We start from the raw sequence: 27,999 nt of genomic DNA, 5'->3' as shown, positions 1-27,999 counted from the left end.
CAATTCCACACACCGAGCGATTATGGCATAATTTGGGAGTACTGCCGTGTTTCTACCCTTCGATCCGCAGAACCGGATCTGACCTGGGGTTTCCGGTGCCGTTGCCCGCGTCTGCGCGGTGCGCGCTCGGGAAACTTCTTCGGGGCCTGGGAGCCGGGCGCAAGCGGTGTGCAGGAGGCCGGGTTTGGACAGCACTTCTCTCGGCGTGCGTTCGTGTGCAGCGGGCGGTGGCGGTTGCGCTGCTGAGAGATTACACGCAGGTAGGTGAGGTCTGGAGTGCGCCGGGGGGATCTGTCGTTCGTACCCTCGCACGCCGTGGGTAAAGGCTCTGAGGACCGAACTCTGGGGCTGTGGCCTAATTCTGGCACGTTTATCCACACTCAAAATGCTGGAGTAACTCGTTAGGTCAGACAGCATCTATGAAATTGAAACAGAACAGTCAGTGTTTCCGATCAACTGTTTATCCGTTTTCATAAATGCTGCCTGACCCGCTGAGTTTCTCCATCATTTTGTTGCTGTTTTTCCAGCATCTGTGGAATCTCTTATGTTTACGTTTACCCTTCAGTCTCGAGCGGAGCCTAAATCAACCCTGTCATCGATCTGAATATTTTACTTGGATTTTTAAACTGCCTTGTGGATTCGCTCATTGAACAAAAATGAAGGTCTAGGAGTTGAAAACTTGGGAGGCCCAGGTGCGATCTCCGCTGGATCCCGCTGGTGGCTCACGGCTTCTTCACATTTAAGAAACAGTGGTCTCCCCACCGCTGTGTGCCCTTCCGTCCTCACCATTTCTTTCCACACTCTTCGTGGTGTGTCCCACGTGTGGTTGAAGCGTCGGCTGAAAGATTGCGTCATTCTGGCCTGGAATCTTTGTCAAATCCTGAGAGGAGAACCTGGCTTTCTGAACTCTTGAGCCCCGCGCTTAATTTATATTTTATGGATTTGCCGTCATTTTTTTAAAGGAAAAAAAGTACAATTGACTTTAACATTGATTCTCATTACCTTCAGTTAATATATATTGTAACGTTTTCATAATTTGCAATGAATAGGATGAAAATTTCAAGTTTGGCTGCTAAACCAAGTATTTTCAGACTTGTTGCAGTATATTCCTTTTTAATCTTTCCAAGTCTGTATTAAAGCCCCTTGACCAAGATGACAACCTTGTGCTTACTACAAATATCTGCTATCTCCTTACAAATTTGCTCCTCCACTTCTCGATCTCCATTAGGTGGTCTATAATACACCCTTATAAATGTTACTACACATTTCCCATTCCTCAATTCCACCCAAATAGCCTCCCTAGACGAACTCTCTAATCTATCCTGCCAGAGCACCACTGTAATATTTTCTCTGACAAGCAATGCAACACCTCCCCCTCTTGTCCCTCCGATTCTATCACACCTGAAGCAACAAAATCCAGGAATATTTAGTTGCCAATCACACCCCTTCTGCAACCATGTTTCACTAATAGCTACAACATCATACTTCCAGGTATCAATCCATGCTCTTAAACTCATCCACCTTTCTTATAATGCTCCTCGCATTAAAATAAATGCATTTAAGATATTTTCCGCCTTTTACTCTCTGTTTATCACTAACGGTGCAAGCAACTTTACTATTTTCTTTTTCTTCCTTCTCCCCTACATCTGTTCCTGTACTCTGGTTCCCCTCCCCCCTCGTATCTCGTTTAAATCCACCAGAGCCTCTCTAGCAAACCTGCCTGCAAGAATATTTGTCCCCCTCCAGTTCAGATGTAAACCGTCCTGCCGGAACAGGTCCCACCTTCCCTGGAAAACTGCCCAATTATCTGTAAATCTGAAGCCCTCCCTCCTGCACCATGTCTTCAGCCATGTGTTGATCTGCGCTACCTTACTATTTCTAAACCCGCCTGCACATGGCACTGTTAGCAATCCTGAGATTGCTATCCTGGAGGTCCTGTCCTTTAACTTGGCGCCTAACTCCCTAAACTCGCCTTTCAGGACCTCCTCACTCTTCTTAACCATGTCATTGGTCCCTACATGGACCACGACATCCGGCTGCTCACCCTCCCTCTTGAGAATACTGAGAACTTGATCCGAGATATCACGGACATTGGCACCAGGGAGGCAACAGACCATCCAGGATTCTCGATCTCTTCCACAGAACCTCTTATCTGTCCCCCTTACTATTGAATCCCCTTTCACTACTGCTCTCCTCTTTTCCCTCCTTCCCTTCTGAGCTGAGGGTCCCGTCTCGGTGCCAGAGACGCAACCACTGCAACTTGTCCTGATAGGTCGTCCCCATCAACAGTATCCAAAACAATGTACTTATTGGTGGGAACGGCCACAGGGGTGCTCTGCTCATTCTGTCTATTCCCCTTCCCTCTCCTGACAGTCACCCAGCTACCTGTCTGCTGACTCTTAGGGGTGACTATCTCCCTGTAACTCCGGTTTATTTCTGCCTCTGCCTCCCGAATGATCCGAAGTTCATCCAGCTCCAGCTCCAGTTCCCTAACTCGGTTTGTCAGGAGCTGCAGCTGGATGCACCTTTCACAGGTGTAGTCATCAGGGACAATTGTGCTTGCCCTGACTTCCCACATACTGCAAACAGAGCACTCAACTGCCCTAACTGCTGCCTCCATTACCTGCTCTTAAGGTAATTAATTTATTAAAGGAACTTACCCAGCCTTGCCTCACTTGGAGTGAAGCTCTTCCTCAGCTTCTGCTCGCCGAAGCCTCTCGAGCCAAAGCCTTCCTACTCTGTCTCCCACTACTCCATCACCCACTCAGTTAATCTGCTCGCTTTTAAACACTCCAGCTGCCTCACGGTCCGACTTTTACACGCTTGTGCAGTCGTGCCCCATTCAACTGCCGAAGAAATGACTGACCTTCACAATCTTCTCACTTTTAAACACTCCCGCTACCTCCCACTTTAATATCATGAAATCTGATGTGTGTCTATTTCAACTGAAATTGATTGAAGCTTAGTGCTCCAGCATAAAGACTGACAAAGGTTCATTGCCCTTTGAATGAAGAATTCTTCTTATTGATATCCTTTGCCTTATTTTGACACTGACTTTCCATTGTGATTGTGAGTTTTTTATATAGCCTTTGCCCTTTGTCACTCATTTGGATTAATTTTGCTGTCGGGAGACTTCAGATCTTCCCAAGACTCAGTATGGTAAATCTCTCCACATGAGCCTGCTTTCTATAAAGAGGCCAAAATTGTACAGAATTTTCATGTTATGGTAAGGTATCCTCTTGCAGTAAAGTACGCTGATTGGTTGCATCTGTGAATGCTTGATGTACTTGTCTGGTTAGCTGTCAGTGAGTTGTATATAAACATAAATATCACGGCACCGATGGAGGCCATTCAGGCAGAGCAATCCTATTAGTCCCATTTGACATTGTTCTATTCCCTGTAGTCGTGCAGCCAGCTCCCTATTGCAACACACCAATTTTCCCTTTTGATTCCTTGCAATAGCCAATGAACCTAACAGCAGGTCCCCAATCATGGGGAGCATAGGTCGGGATCGAATCCAGGTCTCTGCTGCTCAAGGGATAGATTGAGCAGATTGGCTGTACTTTCAGTTTTGAAAAATGAAAATCCTTGGAAATCTTGGCTTGTTAAGCAGCATCTATGCAGGGAAAAGCAGATTTGAGGTTGATGGCTTCTTTAAGGGCAATTGCTGTTTTGTAATTTCCCATAAAAATGTCATTGAGAAGTAAAAAGCTCTAGAGTATTGCATTCTCTGGATGCCCTAATTCTGATGCTGTAGCATTAGAGCATCTGATGAAATGTATATATTTGGCTAACACTTAATAATATCACCCAGAGTTCTTGCTGCTCTTTGTGATAGGGAGTAGTAATATGAATGTAGATTAAGTCGTTGGAAAGTTGTCATTACGTGATAAATTGTATACGGTGATGATTAGGTGCATTTAATTACTTGCTGTGGTTCACTTCATGAGGTCCCTGTCAATGTGGCCACAAGCAAAACCGACACGAATAGATATTCTGATGTTCATCATCATCATCATCAGGTTCCATGCCCAGTTTGAGCTTTGACTGCCATGGCCCACACACTCCTGTTTTGGGTCAAGTGGATCAATTCATTGGTATTCATTTCCAGTTCTCTGGCTGCTCTCTCCATCATCACTTCTGATGTTACCTTCAGTTAAAAAAAAGTAGTTCATGCTCTGAAGTCAGCTGATGTGGGGCACTTTGCTTCCATTGCAAGACCAGTGTCAGATCACTTTTAACGTGCGTATTTTGGTGAGAAACATTTGACCACATGTCATAGAATCCAAGCTGACATTTTTCCATTAAGGGTATGCTTATTCAGTACTTTCACAGCCTTGCAATGTCCTGAACCTCTTTACAATCATTGGAGTAGTTTTTAAAGTGTAAGCAGATATAATAGAATAGATGTAGCAGTGTAACTGTGCTTTAGGTATTTGTTGAAGAATAAACCTTGAGTGGAAAAATTATTTTAAATATAAAAGAAAAGCTCTTCAAAGTAATGTCAGAGAATATTTGAGTTTTTCTGGATCAGCTGAGAGGGTTTTGATTCATCCTCTTATCTGATTAGTGACCTCTCAAAGATTTAGCGATCATTCAACATTACCACTAATTGCCAGCCTTTAGACCACTGTTTTCTTATATTTGAGATGATAAACTGAAGTATTGGGAGTGTTTCTGCTTGCACAGAAAACTAGGAGAGTAAGATTTAAAAAGATTAAACCAGTTTAAATTAAAGAAAGAGAAAAAAGGCATCTCGAAATAGAGGAGCAACAGCAATTTGGGAAAAAAGCATTCTAATAAGATTACTGTTCAATTGTTCAAAGTAAAGTTGTGATGGGCGCTGTTGCAAAAACAAATGCTGTGAGTGCTGTAAAGTTCTTTGATTCTGCATGTTAAATGTGAACCATTCTTTCTAATGTCAATGTAGCTTATCCTTCAGAAAGAATGCTAGCGATGAAAGTACAAACAGGGCACTGAAGTTTAAATATGTACAGTCTCCTGCTCTCAGTTCTTCACTGAACGAAACAAAGTAAAATGCATGAATTTCCCAAAATGCCATTCAAAGGTTTTAAAGGTACTTTTAATGTCAGAGAAATGTGTACAATATACATCCTGAAATGCTTTTTCTTCGCAATCATCCATGAAAACAGAGGAGTGCCCCGAAGAATGAATGACAGTTTAATATTAGAACCCCAAAGTACCCCCCAGCTCCCCCCCCGCACATAAGCAGCAGCAAGCAACGATCCCCCTCCCCCCATCCCCCCCAAAAAATAGCCACCCACCACCAAGCACTAAAGCATTCAACAAAACCAACAGCTAAGATCCAGATTTGCAGTACTCCAAAGACCGTACATTCACCTGGTATTTGACATACCACTCTCTCTCTCCCCCCCCCCCAATAAGGGAGAAAGATGTCTCCGTTTCACAGCGAGAGGGGAGACATAACAAACAACTCAGTGGTTTACGATGTTAAAAGCCCATTGCGTTGCTTTTTCTGAGCTTTGTGCCCAAAGATCTCAGGTCTCTGGGCACACAGCCAAAGATCTTCCAGCTCCTATGACACACCGGTCCTGGACACCGAACTTCAATCTGCCCATCCCTGGAGCCCTGAGATCCTTGGCCTCCAAAGGTGAGCCGAACCCTTGGCATGTCGGATAATGGCCGGTCGTGACACCCCGAGAGCAGGTCCCATTTCCGCAAAGAACTGAAGTCGGTGTGTAACTCCAGGTCAGGGTCTTCAAAGGAACCCTGAAAGGGAAAAGTAGAGATATTAACGATGGAAATAGAACTGTTTCTGAAGATGCAAGCAAAGGAGTTGCTGTTTAGCGCCATCTTGACTAATCTCCACCCTTCGATTGACATATCTGGAAAATTGTGGATATTGTGAAAACAGTCCATCACAACTGAGCTGATCTTTAGTCTTATTTGCAGTTGGATAGCTGAGCATTTGCAAATCATTACAGATGCCTTACTCTTCCAGAATTAACTTTTCTGGCCATGTTTTCTAATTGCAATGTAGAGGATTTTGACCAAGAGAAGCTAATGACTGCAGTTTCTCAGTTTTACACATTATTCAACTTTTTCATATTACACATGCAGTGCTCAAAGTTTTTTACAAATTTGCAACTTATTTGCATTGCCTACAATGCTTAAATCTCTGATATGGATTCCAAAAAATACAGATGTCCTTTATTCTGCAGGCATCCCTGAAACCTTGTAGGTACTGCCCAGATTATGACAAGGTTCTGTTCTGGTGAACTGTTCATTTCCCAAACAGTTTATAAGTAGAAAATGCAGCTGCAAACCAAGTCCCACGTGGCCGTAGATGCCTGAACTTGATGATAAGTCCGTCCCACTGGTCTCACAATCACACATTCATGAGTACAGGCTGTATACAAGTTTGGTGCTTGCAAACTGGCTAGGATCTGAATACAATTTTGGAGACAGTACTTAAAAACACTTTTCCTTGAATTCTTATCCCTGGTTTTTTCCCCCTATCCTTGACATGTCCCAAAATAGGTTTTACAAATGTTTTTCTTTTAAAATGAATTGCAAATAAATCTTTGTACATAGTCATAGTCTAACTTCATTGATCCCGGGGGAAATTGGTTTTCATTACAGTTGCACCATAAATAATAAATAGTAATAGAACTGTAAATAGTTAAATAGTAATGTGTAATTTATGCCAGTAAATTATGAAATAAGTCCAGGACCAGCCTATTGGCTCAGGGTGTCTGGCCCTCCAAGGGAGGAGTTGTAAAGGTTGATGGCCACAGGCAGGAATGACTTCCTATGATGCTCTGTGCTGCATCTCGGTGGAATGAGTCTCCAGCTGAATGTACTCCTGTGCCCACCCAGAACATTATGTAGTGGATGGGAGACATTGACCAAGATGGCATGCAACTTAGACAGCATCCTCTTTTCAGACACCACCGTGAGAGAGTCCAGTTCCATCCCCACAACACCACTGGCCTTACGAATGAATTTGTTGATTCTGTTGGTGCCTGCTGCCCCAGCACACAACAGCAAACATGATAGCACTGGCCACCACAGACTTGTAGAACATCCTCAGCATTGTCCAGCAGATGTTAAAGGACCTCAGTCTCCTCAGGAAATAGAGACGGCTCTGACCCTTCTTGTAGACAGCCTCAGTGTTCTTTGACCAGACCAGTTTATTGTCAATTCATATCCCCAGGTATTTGTAATCCTCCACCATGTCCACACTGACCCCCTGGATGGAAACAGGGGTCACCGGTACCTTAGCTCTCCTCGGGTCTACCACCAGCTCCTTAGTCTTTTTCACATTAAGCTGCAGATAATTCTGCTCACACGAAGTTTCCTACCGTAGCCCTGTACTCAGCCTCATCTCCCTTGCTGATGCATCCAACTATGGCAGAGTCATCCGAAAACTTCTGAAGATGACAAGACTCTGTGCAGTAGTTGAAGTCCGAGGTGTAAATGGTGAAGAGAAAGGGAGACAAGACAGTCCCCTGTGGAGCCCCAGTGCTGCTGATCACTCTGTCGGGGACACAGTGTTGCAAGCACACGTACTGTAGTCTGCCAGTCAGGTAATCAAGAATCCATGATACCAGGGAAGCATCCACCTGCATCGCTGTCAGCTTCTCCCCCAGCAGAGCAGGGTGGATGGTGTTGAATGCACTGGAGAAGTCAAAAAACATGACCCTCACAGTGCTCTCTGGCTTGTCCGGGTGGGCGTAGACACAGATCAGCAGGAAGACGATGGCATCCTCAACTCCTAGTAGGCTGGTAGGTGAACTGGAGGGGATCTAAGTGTGGCCTGACCATAGGCCGGAGCAGCTACAGAACAAGTCTCTCCAGGGTCTTCATGATGTGGGAGGTCAATGCCACCGGTCTGTAGTCATTGAGGCCGCTGGGGCGCGGCGTCTTCGGCACAGGGATGAGGCAGGACGTCTTCCACAGTACAGGAACCCTCCGGAGCCTCAGGCTCAGGTTGAATACATGGCGAAGTACTCCACAGAGCTGAGGGGCACAGGCTTTGAGCACCCTGGTACTGACACCATCCAGTCCTGCAGCTTTGCTTGGGTTGAGACGTTTCAGCTGTCTTCTCACCTGTTCAGCTGTGAAGCCCACTGTGGTGATTTCGTGTGGGGAAGGGGTATAGTCATGAGAGCAGGGTGGGGGACTGTGAGGAGGGGTAGGAGGGGAGAGTGGAATATGTGTTGGTTGGGGGCCGACAACAGATGGTTCATGTGGGGGATGGGCAGGGGCCACAATGTCAAATCTGTTAAAGAACAGGTTAAGTTCATTGGCCCTGTCCACACTGCCTTCCGCTCCTCTGTTGCTAGTTTGCCAGAACTACATGAAGTCTACATGCAGTAGACTTTCACTTTCCTGTAAAATAGTGATCAAGAGTTGCGATACTGGAGCAGTAGCTTATGTGCTATATAGTTACAGAATGAATGAACGAACACACACACACTTTCATTCTATGCCTTTAATTTCACCCAGGCTGAAATTATCTAAAACTACACAGTTGTATTCCACTCAGTCATTCTTCCTTATCAGTGTTGCTTGTGTACTTTAAGTACTCTGCAAAAGTCATAGGCACCCTAACTAGCTAAGACTTTTGCATTGTACTGAATCAAGATCAGATTTAACATCATTGGCATATGTCATGAAATTTGTTAATATGGAGTGGAGAGCAAGTTTGTAAATCTGGCGGTAGCAAAAGATGTTGGGAATGGCGAGGGTGGAGTGCTGGGGGACAGATGGCAGAGGATTGCCAGGGACGATGGGGGCATATCCAGCCCTGAGACACCAGTCAAGGTCATTTGATTCCAAAAAACTGATTTATTGATCATTACCGAATGTCTCTCTGGTGCTTCCCACTCCCTCCCCTCTCCTTTCCCTTTTTCCCAAACATGATTCTATTCTCCTTGCCCCCTTCCCACTCTCAGTCCACAATAGAGACCCATATCAGAATCGGTTTTATCATTTACATATGTCGTGAATTTTTTTCGTGGCAGCAACATAGTGCAGTACATAAAACTACTATAGTATTGTGTAAAAGCCTTGGGCACCCTAGCTATATGCAGTTGCAAGAAAATTTTGTAAACCCTGGTTTTCTGCATTAATTATACATAAAATGTGGTTTGATCTTTTAAGTCGCAATAATAGACAAACATAATCTGCCTAAACTAATGACACACAAACGATTGTACTCTTCATGTCTTTATTAAGCACATTGTTTAATTATTCACAGTGCAGGCTGGAAAGAGTATGTGAACCCTTGTATTTAATATCTGGTATAACTTCCACCAAACATTTCCTGTAGCTGCTGATCAGACTCGCACAACGGCATGGCGGAATTTTAGACCATACCTCCATACAAAACTGTTTCAGTTCATCAATATTTCTGGGATTCCTTGCATGAACAGCCCTCTTCAGGTCATGCCACGGCGTCTCAATTCGGTTAAGGTCTGTATTCAGACTTGGCTATTCCAAAACCCGAATTTTCTTCTTTTTAAACCATTCTGTTGTTGAATTACTCTAGTGTTGCAGGTCATTGTCTTGTATCATCCAGCTTCTATTTAGATTCAGGTCACAGACTGCTACCCTGACATTCTCCTGTAAAATGTTTTGATGCAATTTTGAATTCATTGTTCCCTCGACGATTGCAAGCTGTCCAAGCCCTGAGGCAGCAAAGCATCCCCAAACCATGGTGCTCCTTCCACCATGCTTCACTGTTGGGATGACATTTTGGTGTTGGTGCGCCGTGTCCTTTTTCCTTCAAACATAGCAGTGTGCATTTCTGCCAAAAAGTTCATCGTTTGTTTCATCTGTTCACAGAACATTGTCCCAGAAGCATTATGGAACATCCAGGTGATCTTTTGCAAACCTGAGATGTGCAGCAATTGTTTTTTTTTGGAGAGCAGCTCCATGGTGTCCTTCCACGAACACCATTCTTGTTCAGTATTTTTTTTATATTCTGGACACATGAAGAAACTTTAGCAGCTGTTAGTTACCCTCAGGTTCTTTGACACTTCCTTCAGCACTGCATGTTGTGCTTTTGGTGTGATCTTTGCTGGGTGCCCACTTGTAGGGAGAGTTGCAACAGTACTGAGTTTCTTCCATTTGTGAACAATTTTGCTTACTGTGGACTGATGAACGCTCAGGTCTTTAGAAGTGATCTTGTAGCCTTTTCCAGTTTCATGCATCTCTACAATTCTTATTCTGAAGTCCTGTGAAAGTTGTTTTGATAGAGGTATGGTGCACATAAACTGATCTGTCAGTAACCTGACTTGATATGTTTTTATGTAGGGCAGGGCACCTCTACAAGCCACACCTCCAATCTCATCTCATTGATTGGGACACCTGACTCCAAATAGCATTTATAGAAGGCATTGCCCCAGAGGTTCACATACTTTTTTTTTGGAACCTTGACTGCGATTGTTTAAATGGTGTACTCGGTATTGACAAGAGGAAGTACAATTATGTGTTATTAGCGTAGGCAGATTGTGTTTGTCTAATATTGTGACTCTGATGAAGATCAGACCACGTTTTATGAGTACTTAATGCAGAAAACCAGGTAACTGCAAAGGGTTCACAAACTTTTTCTTGCAACTGTACACGTGCCTAAGATTTTTGCACGTTACTTTATATTGTTCAGTATTTTTTGCAGTATGTATATTTTATCCTGACCCTTTATTTCTTTTTGCAGCTTCCCCTTCTACCCCTTTTCTTGTCATTAGTTTTTTGGCTCCTAATGACTGCACGTGATCTAACAATAAAAGTATAACAACCAGTATTGTAGCTTTAATATACCAAAGTTTGTAACCTATTTCTCTTTCAGAATGCCAGCTCTTAGTTGTCGATTTTACCAACACAAATTTCCAGAAGTGGAAGATGTGGTCATGGTAAATGTCCGTTCTATTGCCGAGATGGGCGCCTATGTAAGCCTTCTAGAGTACAACAACATCGAAGGCATGATTCTTCTCAGTGAGCTTTCAAGGAGACGTATCCGATCCATCAACAAACTTATTCGCATAGGTAGAAATGAGTGTGTAGTTGTAATTAGAGTGGACAAAGAGAAAGGTAATATTACATGGAGGTTGTATTCTTCAGATATAGATTTTTTTTAAATGTCTGTATATGGTATGCATGAGAGTTGGTCTTTTAATGTACAGCTTTTAGATTTTGTCCGTTTGTAATTTAGATCAATTGTCAATATCTTGTTTCTCTGATAGAAAGAATGATCTAGACTCTCTGTAGGATTTGAAAACAATCTTGGCTACATATAGTGCATTTTCTTAAATTGGATATGAAGGCACACCCACCCTTTGGCCAATGTGTCAGATTTGATTAGGTGTTTTGAGGAAGGCTGGAAATGTCTTCTATTTAAAACATTACCAGTACTCAGGAAAATGGTTTATAATATTATAAAAATAACTGTCTACACTTCCAAATAAATTAATTGGTTGTGAAGCATACCTTGTAAATGTGAACATTTGTATTCCTACCCTTTAATGTGTCTAAAATACATGAACAATCTTTTCTCTTAACATCAAGAACAACTGGATTTACAGTTTGTTTTTGCTGTAATTTGATATTCAGATGCCACGTAAGGGTCACGGTTAGAACCATTTAGCTAAATTGTCTGTATGGAGAATTTGATTTTCTGGGGATAGGTTACTTGCAGGATTATTTAGGAACTTTTCTCCTCTGCAAAAGGCAATAAGTGCTAAAGGTTTATTAATAAATTAAATTTAATATTCAGTAATGGAATTAATCTGAGCTGTATTTTTTCCACATTCTGAAAGAGCTTTTGTCCAGGCTGTCATATGTCACTGACGCACTGTGAATTATGTGTACAGATTAAGAAAGTTTTCTAGAAGTGATAATAATAAAATTCCTTGTAAATATTTGAACATTATGAAATATTTTAGGGCTGTGGCTTCAAATCAGTAGAACAACTGATAGAGTGGTAATAATTATGCTTTATCCTGTTTGATCCAGGCTACATTGATCTGTCCAAACGTAGAGTTTCACAAGAAGAAACCATAAAATGTGAAGACAAGTTTACCAAATCCAAGACTGTAAGTGTTTTCATTTTCTCAGATATTTAATACAATGAAGGAAAAAGTTTGGTCTTGTATATGCCACTTTATTTACTTGCTCCATAGTTGTACAGAATGTATAAATTGTTGCTTTACATAGGTTTATAGTTATAGTATGCCAATGTATAATGAGCTGTATATTAAATATCTGTTGAAATATCCTCTTGTTTTGTTTCAAGTTTCTTGTTTTGACACAAATAAACTACTCTGCAGTTAATTTTTTTTAAAACTGGTATTAAATATGTCATCTTTACAAGAATGCAATACCCAATCACTTAATTTCCATTTTACATTGTTACCTTTAAAAGTGATTTATAGAGTCCATTGTAAAATTATATTGAAGCAAATGTTATCAGTTCTTAATGTTGGTTTGTGAAAAAGACTTTACTGATACTTTTTGATTGTAAAAAATGTCATCATATAAAAATTACTTCATGATTTTTGCTGGAGAAGGACAAAATAAATATTGCCTTCTAGTTGATCATAATTTAACTGTAGCATTTCAACTAGACTCTGGCAGCAATTTTTGTCTTTTGAGTTGGCGCATGGTTCAAGCATGTTGGAACTTTCAATCATAGATATGCTTTGTTCCATGACTAAGATTTAATTCTTTGAGCTTTAATGTCTACCATCTCATTAATTTCAGAGATGTGATGCAAATCACAATCGTTAATTATAAGCAAACCCCCTGACAAGATAACAAAATAAACAACACGTATATTGCTAGAAAGGTGCTAAGTTTTAAATGAGTATGACTAATTTTCTCTGTTTAAATGATTTGTAATAAGTATGATGGGAGAGCAGTAATTTAAGAATCTGGAGTGTACTCTGTCTTATGAAGCAATACGAAAAGTAAGCTTGGCTTTTATGTAATTTGGTTGTATTCAATCTGAATACTACTTTTAACTGCTACAATAATGACTCCATTTCACTGAGAGTTTGTATGAAATTCTGAGATACCTTCGAGATCTGATTCTTCCTTTTAAAATAAATGTGTTATTTAAAAAATAAAGACAAGGCGCTGATGTTTAACTCTTCTGGAAACTTTTTTTAAACAGGTGTACAGTATCTTGCGGCACGTCGCTGAGGTGCTTGAGTACACGAAAGATGAGCAGCTAGACTCCCTATTTCAGAGAACAGCCTGGGTCTTTGATGAGAAGTACCGGCGGCCTGGATATGGAGCTTATGATGCATTTAAACACGCAGTTTCGTAAGTGTGAGCTTATTTTCTTTATTCAAGAGTTGAAATTTCCTGAGACAGTTTCTCCTATTTTGCTTCGAAACAAACGTAACAGTTTAATTGTCATGGACTTCATTTAGCTGAATTCTCTTCAAATCTGTGTTTTTGTTCTCCATTGCAGTGGATAGTAGTGCAAATTTATGTCGTTAACTGAGAAAATTCATTCATAGCAGTTTTGGAATCTGTTCATTACTGATTACCACTGGGATCCTCTAATAATGTTATATATAGTGTATCAGTGCCTCGTCTATTTCAATTTCAGCCTGAATATTTCAAATTAATATCAGAGAATGTATACAGTATACCAGCTGAAATCCTTCGTCTTCACAAACATCCACGAAACAGAGAGGGGAAAAAAACCCAAAGAATGAATTGCAGAAAAATGTAAGAACCCCAAAGCCCCCCCCAACGCACAAGCAGCTGCAAAAGCATTAACCTCCCTCCTCCCTCCGCCCCCTCTGTTTTCATTGGATAGATGCATTGCATATGCACTACAGTAGTGTTTTAGAAATGTAATCCAGGCATAAACTCACTAGAGACAATTAACTCCTTTTGCCACTTGATGTCAGTAGATGGAAGCTCTGTTGAAATATTGTTCCATCATTGAGTGTAAAGTTAACTGAAATGTGTTTCTTTTGTCTGAGAATACTGTCTTTAATTTGGTATTTTGTCACAACTTGGCTTTTCAAATCACTTCCAATAATAATACAATGACAATAATAACTTGGATTTGCAGTAGCAAATATAGTTTCAAGAAGAACCCTTTGCAGTTGCCTAGTTTTCTGCATTAATTATGCATAAAATGTGGTCTGATCTTCATCTAAGTCACAATCATAGACAAACACAATCTGCCTAAACTAACAACATACAAACAATTGCACTCTTCATGTCTTTATTGAGCATATTGTTTAATCATTCACAATTCAGCTGGAAAAAATATGTAAACAACAGGAATTCTGCAGATGCTGGAAATCCAAGCAACATACATCAAAGTTGCTGGTGAACGCAGCAGGCCAAGCAGCATCTATAGGAAGAGGCGCAGTCGACGTTTCAGGCCGAAACCCTTCGTCGGGACATTGGTCTCTGACTTAGCCATTTCGACACCACTGCTGGCCCACCAACTGGAGAGTGTCGTGGTTAAGGGTGGAAACACTCGGTGAAGGTTGGGAACCACCTGATGACATCTGTTCCTGGCTGAAGGCTACGGTTACCTTATAAGGTAACTGGAGAATGCACCCTAACAGGTGTATGTAACAAGACAAGTCTTGTTGCAGCAAGCAGCTTCTATTAAGCTTCAGGTGGTACACCACTACCCTGATATTCTCCTGTAAAATAGCAATTTTGCAATGATACAATTTTGAATTCATTGTTCACTCAACGATTACAAGCTGTCCAGGCCCTGAGACCGCAAAGTAGTCCTAAACCATGATGTTCCTTCCACCATGCTTCTCAGTCGTGATAAGGTATTGGTGTGCAGTGCCCTTTTTCCTCCAAACGTAACGATGTGCATTTCTAACAAAACATTCAAATGTTGTCTCACCTGTTCACAGAACATTGTCCCAAAAGCATGGTGGAACATCCAGGTAGTCTTTTGCAAACTTGAGACGTGCAGCAATGTTTATTTTTTGGAGAACTGTGGTTTCCTCTATAGTGTCCTTCCATAAACACCATACTTTTTCAGCGTTTTTTTTATAGTGAACACATGAACAGACAGAGATTTTAGCAAGTTCTAGAGATGTCTGCAGGTCTGTTACTGTTGGGTTCTTTTTCACCTTCAGCATTGCACATAATGCTCGGTGTGATCTTTGCAGAACGTCCACTCCTAGGGAGAGTAGCAACAGTGCTGAATTTCCTCCATTTGTGGACAGTTTCTCTTACTGTGCACTGATGAACACGCAGGGCTTTAGAAATGCTTTTGTAGCCTTTCCCAGCTTTGTGCATCTCTACAATTCTTCTAGGATCCTGGGAAAGTTGTTTTGATCAAGGTGTGATGCACATAAACAGATTTGTCAGTAACCTGGCTTGATTTTTTTTTAATAGATCCAGGCACCTCTACAACCCACACATCCAATCTCATCTCATTGATTGGGACACCTGACTCCAAATAGCTTTTGCAGAAGGCATTACCCCAGAGGTTCACATACTTTTTTTTGAACCTAGACAGTGATTGTTTAAATGGTGTACTCAGTATTGAAAAGAAGTTAGTAGCTTAGGCAGATTGTCTTTGTCTATTATTGTGACTTAAATGAAGATCAGATCACATTTTATGAGTAATGTAGAAAACTAGGTAATTGCAAAGGGTTCACAGACTTTTTCTTGGAACTGTATGTGCCTCAACTCTTTTTGCCTTGGCCTTCATTTATTTTTTTTAAATATTTAGAGCGCTGAGTGAAAGATTTGTCAAAGATAAATAAGAGGAGGGGGAGAATGCTGTGTATTTGTAGGAGTTATGTGCTCATATTTACAAATAGCCATTACTGTGAGAAGCTTGACAACAAATGCCCAAACTAAATTGGCCAAATGTTTCTTATCCATATGCATAAGTCATTGTGCTTTTTTAAAATAAGCACCTTTTGTGGTGAATGTAGTTATAAATTTACACATTTTTGAGCTCCCAATGCTGGAAACACTTTATCCATGCTAGATCTGAAATTATTCCTGTATTTCAGTTCTTTGATAGTTGTTCCATGTGATTGCCTTTTTATTTTCCTTTTGTTTTTTCCCTTTTACTTGTAACTTCAGAGATCAGGAGGAGTGGGGAAGAAGAAAATAGATGCCCCTTGTTCAATAACTGATCTGACAAATGAAATGATGTGAAGTAATGTGCAGTGCTAATGATAACTAAATCACTGAGTTTGAAACGCAAATCTACCTTTTATCCAGATGATGGATATGTGTTGAGGGGTTGATTGGACTTGTCTTGTAGTAGCATGAACCTTTTCGGTTTATTTGCTTCTATCATATTTTGTATACGGATAGAGGTAATGTTGTATGGAGTGTTATGTGCAAATTTTCCTGAGTTGCTTGCCTGAGTGATTCTTTAAGTAAATGTGCACGAGAAGTGTCTTGAGACATATAATGTAAAGTTTGGACATTTGTGTGCACTTCATTTGTTTAAGATAATTCTTTATTGGGCCGTGTTGTTGAACAAAATTTTCGTCAGCATTAATTTTGTTGATCAGTACAACTTAATGTTTTAGGAACTGTCCCTTTAAAAGCAAGCACAGGACAATACAAGTGATTCATTAGTATCAAGCCGATCTTCACTTGTAACTTCAACAGGCTGTTTTGTCTCTTGCATCTTTCCCCAAAAGCAATAGGACTGAGAGTAACTTTAACACTGTTGATTTTTAGCTTTTGAAAGCAGTTAATGGATAGCAAGCTATGAATTTATTGAATGTGTTCCTTGTCTGGCTCAGCTAGTGTGTGTGTGTGTATATTACCTGCTTAAACATACAAGAACCTTGGTTGATGCAAACTGTTTCTCACACTTTAAGAAGAAAGTACGTTTTATTAGTTTTGTTTTTTATGTTGCTGTAATAGATGGTTGTTTGGGCTTATTTAGTCTGATATTCTTAGTATATGACTTATGTTATTCCCTTCTCCTGGTTTTCCAACACCTCCTTTTCCGCACCCCCCCCCCCCAAACTCCTCTGTAGAGACCCTACCATTCTGGACAGTCTTGACTTGACAGAAGAAGAGCGGAGTGTATTACTCGAAAATATTAGACGGCGTCTGACCCCACAGGCTGTTAAAATTCGAGCAGGTACGTAATGATTCTGTAATGCTGTCCGGGCATAAGGGAAAGACTGTCTATTTTGGGTTTTCAGAGGTTGCAACAGGGTTCAGTTTCTGGGAACTGTTCATAACCCAGACAGTTTGCAAGTTGGAACAGAACTTCTGCGTGAAAGATGATGCCCACAGTCCCGCAGTTACCATCAAACCTATCCTACTGGTCTCCTAAGAGCTTGTCCATAGGCTGTACATAAATTTGGTATGCTAGGAAGGAGTATGATACAGGTTTGCTCATACCTGTTTAAAAATGTATACACTTCCAGATCTGCCATTATGTAAAGTTCGTAAGTATAAATGTTTTTATGCCTGCATTTACAGCCCCCCCACTCAAATATCAAAACAAAGTCATAATAAATAGATTGTGCATGCGAGCAAGGTATTGAGCTTTTCTGTCCAGCTGCATGCATTTCTACACTTCTGAACTACCTGCAAAGTGAACTGAAGTTAAAACAAATATTCTTTACTTTCATTTTGACATTTTGTACAATTTAATCTTATGGTATGTGGACCTCTTTTTTTTTTTCTTTTTGAGGGTCCATAAACATTTAAAGTGCCAAGAGATAAACAAGCTGTCTGCACTGTTGTTCTCCTGTGGCCATGGCATCTTGTCCTGAACAGACAGCTTCAAATCAGTCACCGATTTTTGAATTGCGATGGAGATGTGGTATTGGGATAGTGTCTCAATCAGGCAGGGTGGAGCTGATCCTCGTGAATAGGTTTCCAGAAAATTACTTTCTGGTGGGAGGGTGAAAGTGATAGAAAAGAAATAGGCTGAATCAGGAAGTTAATTAGAAAACATAGCGTATCTACTATCTACAAACATGAGACTATCCAGAACTCTTAAACAATTTTGTAACTTGGATTTTGTTGTTTATCCTTCTGCTCTTCACTCAGAAATTTGTATTTCTGTCAAGTAGAGTAATGGCTAAGTTTTTAAATTCTCATGCGTATGTTGGCATCTGATGTCTTGCCCTAATCAATACTTTTTTTCTAATCTTAACCTTGAATATCAGCACATCTAAAATCCTCAGTCTAATTTATTTTTTTGCATCTACTGTCAATCAACTGGAAGCCCCTTAGCCCTGGAATCATTACCTAAATCTCTGCTTCTCATTCCACTATTGATCTAATCCTAAATCTAGATGTTTGGTCATGATTTTAATCATTATCTTGAACAGTTGTCTATAGGTCACTGTGAAATTTTATTGAATAATGCTCCATCACAGGCCCTGTTTTGTTAATGGTCATACACATTGAATGCCATTATTGTGGTTAGTTGACAACAATGGGACAACTTTGTTTTATTTTCCCACTTCAATTTTCACTCAAGTTCCTCAATTATCATTTTCTTTTAAAACTAGATATTGAAGTTGCGTGTTACGGATATGAAGGTATTGATGCTGTAAAAGAGGCACTTCGAGCTGGTCTAGAATGTTCTACAGAAAGCATGCCCATTAAGGTGAGTAGGGGAGGATAAACGTCAGCACTTTATAATGGTAATGACTTGTTATAACAAAAAATAACTGCACAAGCTGGAAGCATTATGGGTAAAGGGTTTTTCAATGTATAATCAGTGCCTAGTCTCTCTTTGAATTGGCATTGTACTTTTTTATTAAGTCCATTGGAGATGTAAATTTAGTCTTCCAGAGAGTCAACCCATGGAAAGTTAACTGGCCCGGCTAATGTCCCTAGCCATGTACTTAGATGCTGCACAGATCAGCTGGCAGGGATATTTACTGACTTTTTAACCTCTCCATGCTTCAATCTGAAGTTCTCATCTGCTGTAAGAAGATCACTATCATTGTACTACCTAAGAAAAACAAGTAAACGTGCCTCAGTGACTACCTTTCAGTGCTGTGATATCCACCGTCAGTGTGCAATGAGAGGCTCGTCATGGGATGGGTTAACACTAGCTTCCTAGAGAACCTTAATCCACCGCAACTCATCTACTGCCAAAATGGGCTCAAGGCAGATGCCATCTCCCGACAGTCATGTCTGAAGTGTCTGGACAGTAAAGATACCTGTGCTGGACTATTGCTGTCTGACTACAGCTCCACCTTCAATATTGTAATTTCAAGCAGACTTGTTTCCAAACTGCTAAACTTGGGACCCAACACTTTCCTCTGAAATGAATCCTTGACTTTTTGACATCAATAACGACCAGCAGCAACACTTCTGCCACGTTTATCCTTAACATTTGCGCCCCACGAGACTGCATCCTCAGCACACTACTCTATTCCCTGTATACTCGTTGCTGCGTCGGCACATTCTACTCCTAGTTCCATCTGCATATTTGCAGATGGGAGCGCTGTAGTGGACCATATCTCAAATAACAATGAGTCTGAGTACAAGAAGACAATAGAGTGCTGATGACCTGGTGACATGCTGTCATGACAACAGTCTTTTTCTCCTTGTCAGGAAACCAAAAGAGCTGGTCATTGACTTCAAAGGGGGAGGGGTGAAGGTGCTACATCAATGGTGCTGAGGTTGAGGAAGTTGAGTTTCAAGTTCTTAGAAGTGAATGTGATAAATAGTCTGCCTTATTCAACTATGCTGAAGCTTCAACCAAGAAAACTCACCAATGCCTCTGCTTCTTCACTATATTTTTGTCAGAGTCCCATAGAAAGCGTCACAGCTTGGTATGGCAGCTGCTTTGCCCTTGACTGCAAGAAACTGAAGAATTGTGGACACAGCTTAGCACATCATAGAAACTAGCTTTGGCTCCGTAGATTCTGTCTGTCCTTTTCACTGCCTCGGTTAATCAGCCAGTATAATCAAAGACTCCACTTAGCACAGGCATTATTCTTCCCCTACTCCCACTCCCCTCCGATTGGAACTGTCTGTCTGTCTAGGTACCATATCCGATGCGGACCTTGGTGACCATGGTTTTCCATATAGAATTGGGTAGAGTATACAAAATCCTGAAAGCACTTACCATCAGGATCAAGGGCACTTTCTCTTCCATTGTTATACGGTAGAACATAGAATAGTACAGCACAGTACAGGCCCTTCGGCCCACAATGTTGTGCCGACCCTCAAACCCCACCTTCCATATAAGCCCCCACCTTAAATTCCTCCATATACCTGTCTAGTAGTTTCTTAAACTTCACGACTGTATCTCCCTCCACCACTGACTCAGGCAGTGCATTCCACGCACCAACCACTCTCTGAGTAAAAAACCTTCCTCTAATATCCCCCTTGAACTTTCCACCCCTTACCTTAAAGCCATGTCCTTTTGTATTGAGCAGTGCTGCCCTGCGGAAGAAGCACTGGCTATCCACTCTATCTATTCCTCTTATTATCTTGTACACCTCTATCATGTCGCCTGTCATCCTCCTTCTCTCCAAAGAGTAAAGCCCTAGCTCCCTTAATCTCTGATCATAATGCATATTTTCCAAACCAGGCAGCATCCTGGTAAATCTCCTCTGTACCCTTTCCAGTGCTTCCACATCCTTCCTATAGTGAGGTGACCAGTACTCCAAGTGTGGCCTAACCAGAGTTTTATAGAGCTGCATCATTACATCGCGACTCTTAAATTCTATCCCTCGACTTACGAAAGCTAACACCCCATAAGCTTTCTTAACTACCCTATCCACCTGTGAGGCAACTTTCAGGGATCTGTGGACATGTACCCCGAGATCCCTCTGCTCCTCCACACTACCAAGTATCCTGCCATTTACTTTGTACTCTGCCTTGGAGTTTGTCCTTCCAAAGTGTACCACCTCACACTTCTCCGGGTTGAACTCCATCTGCCACTTCTCAGCCCACTTCTGCATCCTATCAATGTCTCTCTGCAATCTTTGACATTGAACAAGATATTGAACAGTTCTCTTATTAAGATATATTCTTGACCACAGTCTGCCTCATTGTGACCTTGCACATTATTGTCTACCTGCACTGTACTTTTTCTGACATGTAACACTTTATCCTGTACTCTACTATTGTTTTACTGTGCACTATTGCTCTGTATGGACAGTATGCAAGACAAGTTTTTCACTGTTCCCCAGTACATGTTACAATAAGAAACCTATTTATCAATTTGTGTGTGTGTATATATAGATATCTTTTTGACTTAACTATATTGATTACAGAACTACTGGAGGAATTGAACTGAGCTATCAGATTCAGGTCTTGAGGTGGATTTGCAATAGAAAGGGAAGACTAGGTAGTTTCAGGAATTTTTTTTGGTAAGTGGGGTAGAATCTAGTCTTTTTGGGGTCAGTACAAAAGTTGTGGTCTTGAGCTTGTTGCTGGAAGTGTACTTGGATAGAGAATATGAAGTAAATCCTCAGAGGGAGAAAAGTGAGAATAAAAAGTAACAAATCAAAATTTTAGTGCAATTTGACCTGTGGGTTAAGGGATCAAATTCCATTGTTATGAGCCACAAGCCCTTAAGTTAATTTGAAAAGGACTTTACGTGTTTTGTGTAGTATGCTGCTTTCAGTTTAAGTTATTTTATGCTGGCATACACAAACCTTTGCATTATAGACTTTCTGGCTCAATATTAAATTGTACTTTTGATTTTAGCAAATATAACTTTTGCAGCAGTGATTCACCACATGTAGCTTCTGATTTCTGCATGTGCCTGTATAGATTTTGTAACTGGCAAACCCCTCCTATTTATACTGGAGGTTACACAATGTAGTTAAAAATATTCAAAAAATTCTTAAACAATATTGTTATAGCAAGTTAACAGTTTGTTTTAACTCATGCAGTGATAACTTTTTCCACTTATAACAAACTTTATCCAGTTAACCAAATCTTTAAAATGTTCAATTCAAAGTCATGTTAAAAACATATTCACTATACCTGTAATTTGATATAATTATACTTTAATAAAATCAGGTCTGTCAAAACTCAGTGTTATCCTTTTTTTAAAGTTTACCTTTTGGTATTTTTAACTACAAATGTTTGTACATAATGTAACCATCAGTGTGAAAGTCAAGGACTTGTTTGCAAAATTAAATTTCTGAAATCACTTGCACATACGTAGTTCATTTTAATCTATAGACATTCGCCACATATTGATTACACATTTAGTGATGCGCATGGTCTCCACTGCCTTCATAGTCATGTAAGGCAGCCTTTGTTTGTGCCTCAAAGGGTGAGGTTAACTACCAAGGAGAATGAGGATATTGTTCTTTTTAACTTGAATTTAAAACCAAAATGCCCAAATTACCTTGAAATAGATGTTGCAAACAATTTTCATTGCAAACATTTGCTCCGGTTCTGTTTCTCATATCCAGACCCATGACTCGTGTTGGAGTAGAGTTGCACAAATTCCTTGAACACACGATCATTCACCTTGGTTGAGCTTGGTGTGTGAACTGAATCATGCTGAGATGCTTTGTTAGGTTGATTGTGAAAATCATTGTAGTTTCCTGACTTGGAAATCATGACCACATTTCACAAGTTAGATGTTTCCAGTTACCGTGGAGACCAGGTCTAGAGGTTAATTATGCAAACATGAGGAAATCTGCAGATGCTAGAAATTCAAGCAACAATTCAAGGGTCTTGGCCCGAAACGTCGACTGTGCTTCTTCCTATGGATGCTGTCTGGCCTGCTGCATTCCACCAGCATTTTGTGTGTGTTGCTAAAGGTTAATTAATAAGGAATTTACCAGACACTTTTAACCCCTGAATGTGATTAAAATGTGTGGCTACCTAGGTTGATGTTATGACCTTACCTCACCTTATCTTCTTACCAGCCCATTACCTCTCTCTGGTGCTTCACCCCTTCCCTTTCTTCCATGGTCTTCTATCCTCTCCCATCAGATCCCCCTTCTCCAGTCATTTCTCTCTGTCTTTCACCAATCGACTTCCCAGGTCTTCACTTCACCCCTCCCCCTCCCCTGGTTTCACTTATCACCTGCCACCTTGTACTACTTTCTCCCTTCCCCCACCTTCTTACTTTGACTTCTCCTCTTTCATTTCGTTTCAATCCTGATGAAGGGTCTCAGCCTGAAACGTCAACTATACTGTTTTCCATAGATGCTGCCTGACCTGATGAGTTCCTCCAGCATTTTGTGTGTGTTGAAGAGGATTTGGGCAATAATTTAAGCCAAACAACCAATCCACTAAGAAAATATCAGTAACCAGGGACATCAAAATTCATTGATTTAATTAAGTGATCTTGAAAGCAAAAGCAACACACATCAAAGTTGCTGGTGAACGCAGCATCTCTAGGAAGAGGTACAGTCGACATTTCAGGCCGAGACCCTTCGTCCGGACTAACTGAAGGAAGAGTTAGTAAGAGATTCTACTCCCTCTATGCTTATGACTGTACCTTTTCTTAGAGATGCTGCCTAACCTGCTGTGTTTGCCAGCAACTTTGATGTGTGTTGCTTGAATTTCCAGCATCTGCAGAATTCCTCATGTTTGTGTTGAAAACAAGAGGTTTGGATCATTTGAACACTGAGAACTTGCAAAAAAAAAAGTTATGGATCACTAATGAAAGCTTGTGTAGGCTAACTTTCAGTTTGTAATTGGGGGAATGGTTCAAATGAAGTTTAAACAAAAAGATTCTGGTAGTGCAGAATGCATCATGCAGATATTAGTTTAAATATTTCAGGGGCACATCAATAAGCTTGGTCCTCATCAACTATGCATGGATGAAATTACAAATTTTAGTGATTTTTGTTTTCCTCCCCTGATCATCAATAACTAAATCCAGTGTAATTTTGACAAAATGCATTAATGCTTGACTTCTCCTCTCTATCCAGATAAATCTCATAGCTCCTCCAAGATATGTCATGACTACCACAACACTTGAGCGTACAGAAGGTCTTTCTATTCTAAACCAAGCAATGTCGGCAATTAAAGAACGTATAGAGGAGAAAAGAGGAGTGTTCAACATCCAGATGGAGGTCAGTCTCTTGTTTTTTGCTTGCTCTTATTCCTATATTAAATCCTCTAGTGCAATATATGGACTTACATATATGGTGGACAAAGTTACTGTGGTTGTGAAAGTGCTTCCTGTTCCCATTGTGCTCAAGTGATTTCAACCACGCCACTATATAAAACCACAAGACATGGGAGCAGAATTAGGCTATTTGGCCTATCAAGCCAGCTGTGACATTGAGCTATATGTAGTTTTCCCTCTCAACCCCAGTTACCTGACTTTTCCCCATAACCTTTGACACCTTTACTAATTAAGGCCTATTAACCTCTGCCTTAGACATACCTGATGACTAAAAGCTGTCAGTGGCAATGAATTCCGTAGATTCACCACCCTCTACCTAAAAAAATTTTCCTCTATGTACTTTGAGTAAAAACTGGCTGGCTTTGCAAACAAGACTGGATAGTTTAGTTAAGTGGTCCCATCTTGGAAACATTGAACTATATGCTGCGAGGTTGTACACTGAAAAATAGTTACACAATCCAATCCCAGTAGGCCCCAGCCACATTGAAGGGCTTGAGTTATTTTCTATTCTACTGAAGAATTTGGAGTTGGGTCAGATTATGCCTTCATAGCCCAACACAATATTTTATACAAATCAGCAGTTGTGGGCTGTTCACTAGACATGGGTAGGGACCGCTATCATCGATAAGGAAATGACAAACTGTTAGTCTATTGTCGGTAGCAGGGCAATTGCTCAAGACAATAATGAAGGGCATAATTACATAATGTAAGGGTTAAACAAAATCATCTGTTGAGTTCTTGAAGATTTGAATAATGGAAGAGATAAAGGGGGAAGCTGGGATATAGAGCATTTCAGTTTGTGGAAGGATTCCAGTAAGGTACAAGAGTTTGGCTAATGTGTAAAGAGTATATGGAGATGTCGTGAATTGAATTGGTTATCGGATGGAAAGCAAAGAATGGGAATTCTTAGTTTGGCAGGCTGTGTCTAGTGAGGTTCTGCAGGGGTGGGTGCTTGGACTTAAAATATAGAGAGATAGAACTTGCTGGCACCATGGTGGAGTAGCGGTTAGTGCAACGTTATTGCAGTTTGGGCCATTAGAGTTCATTTCCAACATTGTCTGTAAGAAGTTAGTATGCCCTTCCTGTAAACGTGTGGTTTCCTCTGCGTGTTCAGTTTCCTCTCAGCTTCCAAAGATGGACCACTTAATGGGTTAATTGGTTGTTGTAAATTGTCCTGTGAATAGGATAGGGTTAAAAAGGTGAATTGCTGGGTGTTGCAGCTCTTTGGGCCTATTCCCCACTGTATCTCTAAATAAAATAAAATATACCATTTCTTGAAAGGCTTAACAGGCCAGATGCAGGAAGGTTACATGAGTGGGATATTTAGGACCTGGGTGTACAGTTTGAGATTAAGGGATTGATCATTTAAAACTGAGGTGAGCCAAACATGGATGGTGAATTACCATATATAACCTAGGTTATACCTTGTTATATTTTTTCATTTATTTGTTGTGACTTTTACAGCCTAAGGTGGTTACAGATACTGATGAAACAGAATTGGCTAGACAACTTGAGCGACTGGAGCGGGAAAATGCTGAAGTCGACGGAGATGATGATGCAGATGAAATGGAAGCAAAAAATGAGGATTAAATACTTACTGGATTCTAGAAATTGACCAGAAGAGAGAAAATTCCCTTCAAAATTCAGACTACAAAGCTATCTTTTTTTTTTGGATTTATCCAAAATACTTCATGCACATATTTCATTTCTCATTTTCCTAATGTGACTGGCTATTGTTCTGAACATCTTCATATCAATTAAAAAACAAACCAGGTTAATCAACTTCTTTGAACTGCAACTGCTAGAGTTTTTATTAAAAAAATATTAAACACGCAAGCTGATCCTTGCTGTTAAATTTGCAGCCAGTCTTCCACGCAAATCACTAATTGGAATTTTACAAGTATTTGATCCTCTGGAAGAAAGGAATTTTTTCTCAAAAGATTGTATTCAGAACATCTAACAAAAAATAAACATTGGCAAAATAATCTTTGAAACTTCAAGCCTTTTATTTTGTATTTTTGGCACTGCCTTTATGCACTATCTGATATATCAATAGTTGTGAGTAACAAAGTAAAGCATCTATTTTCTTTTGATGTGGGGAAGCTGCCTGTAGTCAAGTTGAGTTCTCTCTGCAAATCTGTTTTTGCATTTTCATTGTGTAACTTGTCAGCACATGAAATTTGGCATGCTATTTTTAATCATGAATTTGGCTTATTCATTTACGCTGAGTACTATAAAAATAGTATGGCTGCGTGTTTCTGCTGAAAATTTTATAGTGCTTTATTTTGATATTTCACTAAAGTTTTCACGACTATTATGTATTTAGTTCTTAAAATATCAAGAACTTAAGCCTGCTTCTGAACTGCGCCTATTTTTCATGCTCAGTTAGCTCACACCCACAAATTGTGAAGGTGATCTTAATAGACAAAAATATTCATGTCCCAAGTACAGGCTGCCAATTCTGCTTTCCAACCAAACCATTTGTTGGCTTAAAAGTAATTTTTTTTTGTGGCATTAACACTTCGGTATCTAGCTTACTAAGGCAGATTACTTACTTTTTTTTTGGTTATTGGAATTGTCTTGCCATATTTTCAAATGCTTGTTAGACTGTGGTAACATGACGTTGCTTAAGTACTGGTGCCATGTGGGGAACAATTAAACGTGATGCTGGACTCATTACTATAATACATCACAAATTCATAGAATACGAATTGATCCCAGAAAAGAGTTTGGATTGTAAAATGGAAGTCTCATAGCATTTATTACATTTTCCAGATGCCCACTGGTTTGTAAATTCATTGACTGTCCTTAAACTGTGCATCAAATAGTTATTCATTTTATTTTGAATCGTGAACTTTCCACTGAATTTTGGAGAATGATGTGTTTTAAAGCTCTTGATCTGGTAAGCTCAAGACTTGTGTGCTGGATTAGCAAGTTTTCTGTTGTCTATTTTCTAGTAAATGATTAAGTTTCAAGGGAGCAAGGGTAAACTGCACCAAATAGTTACAAGGCATTGGTGAGAGCACTGGTGAGCCAGATGCCAAACCATCAGGATTTCTATTTCAGCAGAAAGCAGATTATCAGAGACCATCTAATTTCTAAAGCCGGTATTATATTAGCAACTCTCTATATCACACCTGTTACATTGAGTGATATTTGAAACATTGAAGAGAGCATCATTTGACCAACTAAGCTATGTTAAAATTGCCCTGCACCTTTTACGTTTGTGTGTGGTATCATTTTTTTTCCTTTCCAGTCACTTTTTAATAACACAATTATACTTAACGCGGTTCCCATTCCTTCACACTCCTGTAAAAGTTGTCATTTAATACCTCCACCAGTTCTTTATTATTTGCATATTTAAGATATATTGTCTAATGATCTGTTTGTTGTTATAGCTAAGTCATAATCCTTCACCTCTAAATTGATTTTCTTTGGTATATCTACCACTGGATTTGTTAGGTTATTTAGATATTTACCCTTTTCAGGAATGCTAACTTTTAAGTTTAAATTGCATGGCCTCTAAGGAGGAATGTGAGACGTTCATTCTGCAGTGTAAAGTTCCTGGAGAGAATCTGTACCTATTAGTGCCATTTTAATACTTGTAACAACCTGATTGTTGAACAGTGTAAGTGTTTATGTGCCATAGAAAAGAGTATGGGGAATTTCTACCATAATGCAACTTCCAACATTTTTATTACTTAATCTGTAAGAGCAATTCATTTGATTTTGATATTTTCAGACAGGCAATGTAAGCTATAATTAATGTATTATTTGATAATTGAATTTGGCATGTCTTGATAGAAACTAAAATTTTGGCGGTTTCTCTGGGGTGGGAGGAGGTGAAACCTTTTGCAAATTTGGTTTTATTACAGAAGAGACTTAATATCAAAAGTTTGCTTGTGCAATAAAATTTGATTAACTTCAGTTTCCTGTGAAGT

At 40.1% G+C, this 27,999-nt stretch overlaps 1 protein-coding gene across 1 annotated transcript; it reads left to right on the top strand.

Annotated features, from left to right (window-relative positions):
• The first annotated feature begins 107 nt into the window (after window positions 1-107).
• Window positions 108-27,970, top strand: LOC134348253 (eukaryotic translation initiation factor 2 subunit 1). The gene is made up of 8 exons (XM_063051356.1): window positions 108-260; window positions 10,838-11,079; window positions 12,001-12,080; window positions 13,160-13,311; window positions 17,001-17,107; window positions 18,498-18,595; window positions 23,859-24,002; window positions 25,523-27,970. The coding sequence occupies exons 2-8, from the start codon at window positions 10,839-10,841 to the stop codon at window positions 25,646-25,648; spliced, it is 948 nt and encodes a 315-aa protein (XP_062907426.1). The 5' UTR covers window positions 108-260; window position 10,838; the 3' UTR covers window positions 25,649-27,970.
• Window positions 27,971-27,999: the final 29 nt, after the last annotated feature.

Source organism: Mobula hypostoma, chromosome 1 (genome assembly GCF_963921235.1).
Source record: "Mobula hypostoma chromosome 1, sMobHyp1.1, whole genome shotgun sequence".
NCBI lineage: Eukaryota > Metazoa > Chordata > Chondrichthyes > Myliobatiformes > Myliobatidae > Mobula > Mobula hypostoma.
This window is presented reverse-complemented; position numbering and strand designations above follow the sequence as displayed.